Below are 12,034 nucleotides of genomic sequence, written 5' to 3' on the forward strand. Positions count from 1 at the left end.
TTCACGTAGAGTCAATCACGATCAAAAGAAAAAGCAAATCGCCATCTTTAACTTAGATCCGGTCATTTTTATGAATGAACCGAGTGACACTGTCTTAAACTTATATCAATCCGCCCATAAGATCTCATTCACAAATGAACAGTGCCCTCTATTGGCAAAAAAAATATATTTTTTTATATATTTTTTTAAATAGCGCCCTCTCGTGGCGAAAAAAATTATTCGAGTATCCGGTTAATTTCGGATAGTTGGCCAGCGGTATCCGAATAACAAAATTTCACTATTCGCCCAGCACTAGTGCTTGCAACCATTCTCTACTTCCAGGGGTTGTGCTGGTTATCTACACTAGTATTGGTATAAGGGCCTGCATGCACATGCTCCAAAATGCAACCATTTGTCCAGACTTAACCACATTAGGGTAACTCAGGTAATGGACTCATTTCATTGATGACTTGTTACAACAACCAGATCAACAGACGTCACAACATAACATTAAATAGTTCATGTTACTGGACACCTGTCAAGTTCAGAGACCATGTAGTACGTGAGATTTTTCATGGTCAAAACTTGTGTACATCCCACGTTCAACTCTCAGCCAATGAGAGGTCTTCCTTTGATCTCAGTGAGGGCGCTGTTTGAGCTTGTGACATCATGCGCTGGGGTCTGTACACAAAGTATGGGTATGCCACTCATAAGTAACCTCCTTGTGCGCTACACAAGATTATGAAAAGAGTTGTTCACCTGTCACTATAAATCAATGTGAATGGGTCTCGCCAAAGGATACAGGTAACAGTCAACTGTCATCTGTTCTGACGATACTTCACAGAAGGAGGAGGTAAAGAGATGCCATTTCTGTACCGAGTCACCTGTTAACCACTGTGACATAGCATTAACAGAGATGTCAAAAAGGATGCACCTTTTCAACACTTGCCATCTGCTTAGTACATAATCAAGTACTGTACATGGTACTCATACATGTACATTAACAGTTACGTACAGGTACCCGTAATTTTATCTTTGAGAGGGCAAGGCCATTTTCATTTTGCAAAGGGAACTTCCTTAGCATGTATATGGGCACCAAGGTACCAGGGCAAAGGAGGCCATGGGCTTTGTTAATTTCAGAGTGCTGCCTGTGTATGAGGGATCCCACGTTTTATATTGGTACAAAACATACAAGTAGCTAAACTAAAGACACATTGGAAGCATTCCAAAGTAGTAATTTGCTGCCAATGTAAAACAAAATTAAAAGCTGAACTGAAAAACACATATATTATGGATATAGCGGCCATCTATCCTCATCCTGTTGCTAGTGCTACACCTGTGTGATTCTAATCCTCAATTTACCCTATCTCTCTTGAGTGATTTACTCGGATCCTTCCTCACTCTAACAAAACCCAACAAAACAGCTGTATCAATACCCTAACTCTTAAAAACAGTTTATGGTGGTAAAATATACCTGATCCCATGTAAAACAATAATTAGTTTACTAGTGCAGTCCCCAGCTAGCCTAGCAAATGTAACAATCGAGGTAGAAGACTGGGCGTTTACACAGTATAAGAGCAGCAGTAGCATCGGACATCTCAAAATAAACTTGGACAAATCAGCTCCCTTTTTTGGCCTCTGTTCAGATGGTAAATTGAGAGAGAAACTCATCTACTGGAACTACATTGCAGAATGCAGTTTGTATCACGGGTCAAAGATTTATCAGTTACCCTTTAATCAACTCACATTAAGTGGCTGGACTCAAATGTCACTTGAGTCACATTTAAGTGACTCTGACTTGGCCCAGAATCAACATCTTTTGACATTATTGGAAAAAATAGAGACTTTGTCAGGAGCGAGTACAGGAGCTACTAATATTATTACACAGTTTTGTATATTTTTTGAATGTTTTGAGGGTCTGTATTACACTGAAGGAGAGAGAGAAATGTTTATGCCGTCTGATGTTGCCATAGAACCTATTGAATTACATGGTGCCCATTCATATCACTTTTCACGTACACTGGAACTAACCTACAAAAGGAGATTATGTTAGTTTGCTTTTCCCGTTTCCAGAAAAACTACAAGAAGCTTCACATGACAGCCTGCCTTGCATCTTGGGAAATCAAATATCGTCTTTGGAAAACCATATGGACACCAATTTCTGTTCACCATTGAACACAATAGACCCTGTACTGATGATGTCACGGTTTGTTTACTGCACTACTGAAGTGCTATCACTGGTTACTGCATTTGGTGTCCCGTTCTTCTGCAAAGTGGTAAACAAACTGTGACGTCTTTAGTACTTAGGTCTATTTGGCCAAGGAACCTGGCATAAACAGAAAAACATCATTGACATTTTAGCTAGTAATTCTCAGCAAATGTGTATAAGAATCATGTACCTCTATCATCAGGCATCGTCAGTTCAGCTTAAAGTATCAATTACAACTGAAAAAGACCTGGGGTTGATTTCACAAAGAGTTAGGACTAGTCTTAACTTAGGACTACTAGTTCTAACTTAGGACTAGTCCTAGGAGATATCAAAAACGTATAGCTAGTCCTAAGTTAGGAAGAGTAACTAGTCCTAACCCAAGATAAGGCTAGTCCTAACTCTTTGTGAAATCGACTCCAGGGGTCGATTCTTTCTCCAGGGGTCGATTTCACAGAGTAGGACTAGTTCTGACTGAGGACTAGTCCTAGGAGATATCAAAAACGTATAGCTAGTCCTAAGTTAGGAAGAGTAACTCGTCCTAACCCAAGATAAGACTAGTCCTAACACTTTGTGAAATCGACTCCAGGGGTCGATTTCACAAAGAGTTAGGACTAGTTCTAACTTGGGACTAGGACTAGTTCTAATTTGGGACTAGTCCTAGGAGATAACACAGACATACGGCTAGTCCTACATGTAAGTTAAGACAAGTAACTCGTCCTAACTCGAGAGAAATCCACTCCTGGGCACTAACGTAAAGCGCATTGAGCTGGTTATTGCAAAATGACCTACATAAGAATTGGTTATTATTATCATTATTATTTAAAAAGAAAAGTCTGATCCCTTATGATGACATGCGAACTAGGGAACCAGACCAAGATGGCTACAACATGAATTAGAGTCCATGCAATGGATGAGAGTCACTTACACTAATAGTTTCAGTGGGTGGGGAGATGGGAGAGGCTTTCTTGCGGAGGCTGTAGGGACGACTACTTCTGTCCTGTGGTGTTCCACTTGTTCTCGTTCTTGATGTTGTTGGTTGTTGAGCTGTAAATATATCAAATAATATTGATCACTTGAAAATATTAAAACCATACACACCTAGAATAACATAGAGCTATTGGTGTCCCTTGAAAAATAGACTATGCAAAAGGTCATATCACAACATGTTTACAACAAAGCCACATAGCCTGGGCAATGGGCTTCATTTTAGAATAAAATGATTAACTTTCGACATGAAGAAAGATTACACATCATCAAAATTGTGTGTTCTTCGTGTGTAATAAAAATGTAAAAACTTCTCATACAGTAAGACAAGTGCTGTATTTTGACTGCTGGAAAATGTTTAAGGTCACTCTTTTGGTAAATAAGGGTTAAACAGTCTTAGGAATTCCTACAGACATTGAAGTGCCAGAAAGGTTTCTATTTGCCCGAGTATACAATCAAGTACAGACAGAATCGGATATTAAATATTTGTTTCAAGTTTGTTTTTGATGTTTATTTACTAGCCACAAAAAGACAATTTAACCTTTTTAACATTCCCAGTTCTCATTACACTGCACACAGGATGGTAAAATCATTTTAGTCTTGAAATTGAAGTGACTTTGAGGCAACTGTAATACTCAATGGTGTTTTTTTATTTATAAACAAATTGTGTCCACATTTAAAGAGGCATGAAGAAGTTAAAATACAACAAACAGAGACAGGGATTTAATGCAATTATCTACAGTACATCCAGAACTAAATCATGCCAGGTGTACGCTATGCATAGGTGCACAGAAAAATCAACATGCGGTAAATGTACACTGAAAAGTGCTAGGCTGCCAACAAAATATCAAAGGCCACACTGACTGAACAAACAGTGAAAATAGGGCAGAATAACATTGCATACAAAGTATAAGAATGCACAACAATCAGCATGATCGGAACAAGTTGAGTTACAATAAAGTGTACAAGTAGCAAGTATTTGTTTGAATCAAGGTTTCCTGAAAATATTACCACATTTAAAAGTATTTTTTTGATTAGACCATGGTGCTATGTAGTTTATCAACAGGGAGTGGGAGGAGAGAAGGTGTGAAGCTAGGATCAAGAGGTCAGTCATATTGTGGATTCCTGATGGACTTAATCTTTCTCTTGGTATGTGAAATACCTCCAAACTATGCTTCAGGTATACCGGTAGGAGCTGATTGCTGTCATATCATAATATATTATGGAACAATCAGGACTCAATTTCAAGGGCTCTCCTTCCAGCAGAATTTTTTTTGTCACTACTCTCTGCTCATACATGTACACAAGATTAGTAGGGTTAGTGCCCAAATGCTGCACTACACAGAGCTAGGACAGCTGAGAAAGCTTAGTAAAGAAAAAAGTCCCAGCTAACCCATGAAACAGGTTAACATTAAGCGCAGATATTTCTGCTAACACTGTTTATCCTATCTAATCATAGGCAAAATGAAACTGGGCCCAGATTTTTGTACAATATGTTCTCAATGTGTACTCATTTCTGATAACATTATGTACTGTACAAAACAAGGATTCCTCTGCAAAACTTTGAAGATTTGTCTTTATATGGAATAAAACACAAAGTCTCACCGAGACCCTACAAAAAGACACTTGCAGCCAAACTTAATGTTTGGTGAGTTTAAAAGTTAACCAAATTTTGAAATCGTTGGTTTGTTGATTGTTTCATGGTCCTTCCTTATAATAACAGAGGTCTGCTGGCAAAATGCCAGTGGAAAGCCCCGGAAGAAACAACATTATAGACTGCAAGTGGTCCAGCTGGCTAGTCAGTCAGGAGTGTTGAAAAACATTCCTTTTTTATATTAAATGGTTTTATGATGAAATGTGCAATCTGGTACAATGCAAGAATTTGGACAGATTTAAAATAAAAACCAATTTGACAGTGAAACAATGTCATTGGTTAACAAATGGAAGTTTTCACCCGTTTTTTTTTTAAATAAGAACCCATATTTTGGACTTAAAGATAGAATCAATGCATAAGAGCACTAAATTATGATAGCCTTGGTTTTGGAAAAGCTCCACTGCATACTACATGTGTTACATTGTAAAGGCCAACTTTATGCCATACGTACAATCTACATAGTACTGACCCATTCCACAGTCTGTAGCACATTACATGCCCCTATCTCGTCTGCTGAATGGTAGATGCGCATTGTGCGCAGGTGCGTTTTTGAAACGCCATGCAAACGGTCAATACCCAAATGTGTAAGTTTGAAGTCATCAACCCCAGGGCACAATAGTTGACCCATTTAATTAAATTCATAAAAAGCAATGACCTCAAATTGACAAGACATTGTTGTGGGTTTTTAAAATTATGATAGGGTTAGGTTTATGATACAGTCCCTATTTAGTGTGGTGTACCCTTATGTGATCCTCAAGATTTCATCACTCAGTATTACGAAGGTACATTGTACACTGTAGCTTTGTATGTTCCATTTATCCATATGTACCAGGGAACAATTTTGTCTAGCAATTTTGTGTAGCAAAAATTTTAGACTGAACTTATTTTGTAAACACTGCAAATGGTGATATTTTTAGTAGCAATTGAAACATAGTGTGTAGCATTTTGCTCTGCTATTCAACAAGAGAAAAGGAAAGTTTATAATGCACTGGATGTTATTACTTTCTTCATCATTATTACAATGTAATAAAGTTGCCCACACATGTTTTTTCAAAAGGAAAAAGAATGATACTCTAAACTTTGTAGAAAATAAGCACTGTGCAGTTACATTTTCACAGACCATTGAATGACTAGCACACATGCTTGTCATTGACATCTTGTTCACTTCACAATGACTAAGATCAAGGATTTGTTGGAGTGTCTTTGCTCATAGACTTATTTCACATGTTTGATTCAACAAGAATGAATACCAAAGCATGACAGCTTGTGTAATTTGAACTAGTGTACACCCAACTAGCACAATGCCTCTTCAATAGTCTTCTGTGGCTGGTACATTTAGATCTTCCATATAGATATTGACTTTGTGGCAGGGGCCAAGTTATTTTCTCATTCCTGTCACATGGGGTGGTAAACACCAACAAAGCCCAGCAATTTACTTTGGCCAGGGGGCCCTGTTACGGTCAGCAACTACTACTGTGCCTGAGTGGGATTTAGTACGCAGGCAAAGCATGTACATTGATCAGATATGCTGACACTGTGAGATTAACAAGGGGATTTCTGTGCACATAACACTCATTGGCATGAAATGTTCTTTGGGTCTGAGAAATGTACTTGACATTATATGATATCGCTGATGAAATTGAAACACATATTCAATGTTATTGAGTGTTTATTTTTAAAATAAATATCATGTATATTTGTAAGTTTACATACAAATGTACACATTTGAATGAATCAACTTGATTTATGAAAATCCTAGATAACCAAATGTGACACGGCACATTGCAACAGATAGTCAAGAACATCAGAATATTGTATTTCAACTTCCGAAGAAACTGCAGGAGTTTTTTTTAAATTCACGTACATTAATATCAGGCAGCTTTGATTTGCATTTTTTTATATTTTGACCCATCCACCAATAATTTCAGGGGGGGGGGGAGGGGGGAGATTTGTATTTTTTTTTTTTCCAAACATAATTTTATTTTAAAACCGACTATTCTGAATAGCCTCTTGATGTGTTATGATACGCCTATGACATGTTTAAAAGTCTGTCTTCGTCATGTATTTCAATAACTGTTTTGTGTTGAGTTTTGTTCCTCTGTATACTACTCGACACCAATGCTAAAAATAGAAGCTCAGTACGCAGAGCTCAGACGTCTCAAATTTCACTAATGTGCGGGAGCGTTATGTCCACTGCAGGTGATTGCATGACGGGTAATGGTAGAATGTTTGTATGAGATCCTGGGGCCTTTCTCAAACTTCGGCTTAGGCTCCGTGTGCTGCTCCTCAATGCAGGATAAAGGCTGAGCTGCGTATGCTGAGCACGAAGCCTGGCCTGAGCCGAGGTTTGGGAAAGGTAGGGGTATTTTGTGCATAAGTGAAGTTATTAGTGCGAGGCCTATTTTACCCGTACAAAGTGCATAAGGAAAAGCTGTTTGTCAAAAAACTCAAATACAGGATTGATAATAAATATTTTAAAACAAACTTTGTCTAACAAAAAATCTTTTGCAATCAGATATCTCATAAAACTAATAGAACTAATCCTTCAGGGAATTAGCCCCATCTGAAATGCTGTTACAATCAGAAAAAAGCATGTGAAACCACACAAATGGCCTATATTGGTTTCCACAATCATAAAAACATGATGCGTATGCAAATCGGGTAACAACATTTTTATTAGTGTCACTCACACATCACAGCCAAACTTAATGACAAGGCTGTCCAATTGGGGGTTCGGTTGATTGAAAACTAAAAGATGAAAATTCATGAATTCCTCTAAAAATCAATGAGGTACATTTGTACCAATGCCTAGAAAAGTCCAGCAGTCTTACGTTTTTTAACATGAAAATCAATCACTCTCTAATATTTTGAACAGAAACCAACTATATTCACATGTTGACCTTGTGTCTGAAAAATAGCTTTCAATTCTGTGGTGTCGCCGAAGTTTAATAGGTACCCCAAATGACAGATCTTTTCTTTATGTGGTTGCTTAATTGTTCCTAACAATATAACTCAATGCATGTTAACGTCACCTGGAAATAGATTTTTTTTTCTTCAAACATTAGAGTATGTTTCTGGACAATAAATAAAATAAAGTTGTGTGGGAGGTGACTCCGCCTAGCCCTTTTGAGATGTTAATCGAGGTAGACTTTGCCTCGATCGAACATCGAACACACGTACATGCAAGTACATTCAAGTCCTATAGTCATGAGTTTGTACGTTTCGAAAAAGGTTTTTTTCTTGCATTTTTCCCGCAATGTCGACCAGGTGTATTGCTGCTTGATGCAGCAGAACAACTAAAGATGGGGTCAGTTTGCAAGCCTTTTCCAGCACTGTGCAGCAAACACTTCGAGCCGTCGTGCATTGAGAATCCAGAATACACTACACATTTTGACATGAAGAGAAAAGTTCTTTTTTTTCTAAAACATGACGCCATCCCACAATTTGTCCAGCTAGTGGGGAAGTTGAAGAAGATACCTGAAAGACGTGTCAGATAGCACTTACGTATGTGCAGATACATTGTAAAAGTACTACAGCAATAAACGAAAAATGTCAAGCTTTTATAGTTTGTACACAAACATGCGCCCACACGGCTTCAAAACCCAGGGCAAGTTGGTGCTCAAGTCAAAATGTACATAGAGCTCCATTGGACTAATGTCATGCATGTACGTACGTGGGTGTACATGTACACCACCCAATGTATCATTCAGACCAATGTAAATCAAATGTACAGTAGTCAGTGGCAGTATACATGATTGAAGGACTGGACAGTAGATCCTGAAAATTTACATTGCTTGGAGCTAAATGCTTAAGTTTAGTGGAAATGCACTCAACAGTACTACTCAACTGTACTAGGCAAAGGCTGTATAATTATTTTAATTAACAAACAGCACACTGTTCAAACAGCACAAACTCTTTGTTTATGTTTGCGGATGACATGGATTATCATATGATAAATAACATAATTGAAAAAAAGAAAGCTCCAGTAAAATTCAAAAGGACTGTCTCTAGCATCAAGTAAAAAATATACTAAAATATTATTTACAAATTTCAATCGGGGATATTATGTTATTATATAAACATTGAAATACCGTCAAAAAACAATATCAACATAATTTAAAGGGCCTTATTTTGCTTATTTTGACTGTCCAAATCTGAATTAAAATAAGCCTGGTATGGATGAGCACAAAATAAGTTTCGAAATTGTTTTCAATGCTCTAAAATGAGAGCGGAATTGCATAATATGTACAGAGGTTGTTTGTTTTGTGTGACCTTAAAACCTACATACTGTGTAGAGGATGGAATGAATAACCTCTTCAAAGTACAACGATGTACTTTCCCTTTAAACAATACAACATTCCTCAAAGGGAAATTCTATCAAAGTTTGTCAGTGACCATTTCTTCAATTCAATGTGTAATTTTTCAGAACACCGAATTGAACATCTCAAGTACTTTTTATAAACTATATACAAAATAAAAACACTGTTTTTTTAACATATTTTTGATGTGGATGTTTATTGTAATTGTTTACATTGATCACTGATCCATTATTAATTGACATGCATCACACCAACACCCCCACCCCCCCCTCCAAGAAATGACAGGACACCCAAAGTGTACATCTTATGGGTCAGCAAGTTGAAAGGAAGGGTATATCATTACGTTCAAGAAAACTTGTACAAGCGTTTTCTATTGGACTATCAGCCTAAACATGAATTTAATAAATACCTGCGTCAAATATTTTTGCCAATTCATGTATTTTCAAAAAATATTGCAACAAAGCTGTCTTCTCACAACCCATGAATGTGGACTCCCAAACCATTTCAACCTTGTATTCTTCTCAATGGTGTACTGTATTGCATGATCATGTAAATTACATATTGCCACTGATACTCGGTTATAAACGACTATTGTGTGAGACTGTGAAATGGGTACAGGTATTTATGACGAGAAACAAAACCAATAGAAGAATCCCACTTGTGTGGCTTGGAGATGATGCAACTTATTATGTACTCAGTAAAGACACTGAGCAAAACCGCCAAGTATTGACAGAACTAAATATATAGTTTGTCCAGATGAGACTATTGCAATATCAGTGCCAAGTTTCCTTATTTTCACTTTTAAGATTAAACTTTAAACAGCTAGCGAACAAGAATTCTACTGTGCCCACAGATGACCGTGACGACCGGGAGGCTCAGCACAGGGGCAGGGGGGCAACCGCACTAGTACTGACTTCTTGGCGCATTGGCGTCCCCTGGGGTGGAGTTTTTGTCTGGGCTCGGCTCGCAGTAGTCTTGGTGCAAGATGTTACACGCACAGCACAACTACCAACTCACCCACAGCACCCGCATTGATCGCCCATATACAATCACCTGACTTCTAGAAACTATAAGGCTCCCCTGTGAGCCTTACAGGGTTTTAATATTTTGGGCCTCCTTAACACTATACGTTTTGCCAAATCAGCGTTGATGGGTCGCACTAAATACTGACAACTCACGACAACTCACGACAACAATTTTTAAATGCACTTTAACAGAACATTTGAACATAAGTCAACCGTTAAATATATGCACAAGAGTCATATGCACCCAAATCATTTTCAAACTGTTGAAAAAATTGTATTTTTAATTGTAAAAAAAAACGTGTTTTTTACCCGAATTTAGTAATGAACAGTAATATCTGCCATCTTGTCGTTCGACGCACCTGGACGATTCTATTATACCGCAGGGGCGATACAATATGCAAGATGATTATTTACCTTTTTTAAAATGTATTTCATGGAGTTTAAAACAATATTATATTTAAGTTTCCCCTTTTAACTTCGAATTCCAGAGTGGCGGCTTAGTTACTAACAAGAAAGAAAAATCAGCAGCTAAAACCAAAACGAAAAAATTAAACTCAGCCCTCAGAAATTACCTCGCCCCCTGCGGTGTAATAGAATCGTCCAAGTACGTCAAAAGACAACATGGCAAATATTTCCGTTCGTTACTAAATTTGGGGTAAAAAACACCTTTTTTAGAGTTAAAAATACAATTTTTTACACAGTTTGAAAGTGATTTAGATGCATATGACTCTTGTGCACATATTTAACGGTTGAATTACGTTCAAATGTTTTGTTACAGTGCATTTAAAAATTGTTGTCGTGAGTTGTCGTGAGGGGTCATGAGTTGTCGGTATTTAGTGTGACCGGCGTTGATAGGTGAAAGTTTTACGACCGTTAGCCAGCAATAACTGAAGTTCCTTTTGTACTACACTACCAAACCTTTCCCCACATACTCAATATACATTCATAATGCTTGTATTTCCTTTTTCTCGAGTGAAATTTAAAAAAAATCATCAAAAAATCCGTACTCACTCAATAAAAGTAAATACAACCAAGCAATACACTGTCACTGCTATGCTGTGACTAAGAAGGTTTCAGGAAGATATTAAATAAAAAAAGGGTCTTAAAAAGACTCTCAACTTTTACTTCCCTAAATGAAGTTGACAACAACAATGGTTTTTGCATCCAAAGTTAGTAAATGGTAACGACCTCACAATATAATTGTGGATTCGGGTTCTGACTCAGTAACTGAACACAATTCCACCCGGACAACACTCAGTGATCAGTCAGTGTTTTTCTATACCAAAAAGAAAAATTACCGAGTCAGTTAGACTCAGACAGAGACATTGAATGAATGAAACGAACATTAACTTATCCAAACACAGTTCATTTGGTCCAACCTCTACCCAACTGTATGGTATTGGTATGCTACTTAACAGACAACATAAACACACACATCAAAATGTTAAATTCCCTTTTGCCAGTTCTATTTCTACTTCTACCGACCTAGTCTACATGGTCTACTGTACTGACAAACACGGTACATGTACATGCACTATACAGCAATCGCAATGCAATCAAGTGTAAACACGAAAAGAAAGGACAAAGACCTGTGCCACTCGCCGACAAAGAACTGTTGGCTTTTCCCTTACTCAATCGTCTTGATCTTCGCAGAGTAGGTCCACTGGAATTCCTGCTCGGTGATGACATGATTTTTACTTCGATTTCGGGTGCCTTCAAGGAAAAATTGCGGTGTAATTTTATCGAAACATTGGAAAAGCACTCCGTCAATGCGGCAGATGAGATGTAAGTTCAGCCGCAAGGGATGATGGGGGGAAATGGCAGCCAGTTTCGAACAACCAATCAATCCACGCAATAATATCAC

At 37.7% G+C, this 12,034-nt stretch overlaps 1 protein-coding gene across 3 annotated transcripts in view; it reads right to left on the reverse strand.

The window, feature by feature from the left end:
• LOC139944840 (F-box only protein 11-like) overlaps positions 1-11,977 on the reverse strand; it is a 49,428-nt gene extending 37,451 nt beyond the window's left edge. For 2 of the 3 annotated variants that reach the window (XM_071941977.1, XM_071941968.1), the window contains exons 1-2: positions 11,760-11,977; positions 3,114-3,232 (exon numbers count right to left, since the gene is read on the reverse strand). In XM_071941977.1, the coding sequence (XP_071798078.1) occupies positions 3,114-3,232; positions 11,760-11,859 (219 nt within the window). In that variant the 5' untranslated portion in view covers positions 11,860-11,977. The remainder of the gene's footprint in view (positions 1-3,113; positions 3,233-11,759) is intronic. The other variant, XM_071941985.1, reaches the window with a different exon arrangement.
• Positions 11,978-12,034: the final 57 nt, after the last annotated feature.

The sequence above is a fragment of the Asterias amurensis genome, chromosome 1 (genome assembly GCF_032118995.1).
Source record: "Asterias amurensis chromosome 1, ASM3211899v1".
Classification (NCBI taxonomy): domain Eukaryota; kingdom Metazoa; phylum Echinodermata; class Asteroidea; order Forcipulatida; family Asteriidae; genus Asterias; species Asterias amurensis.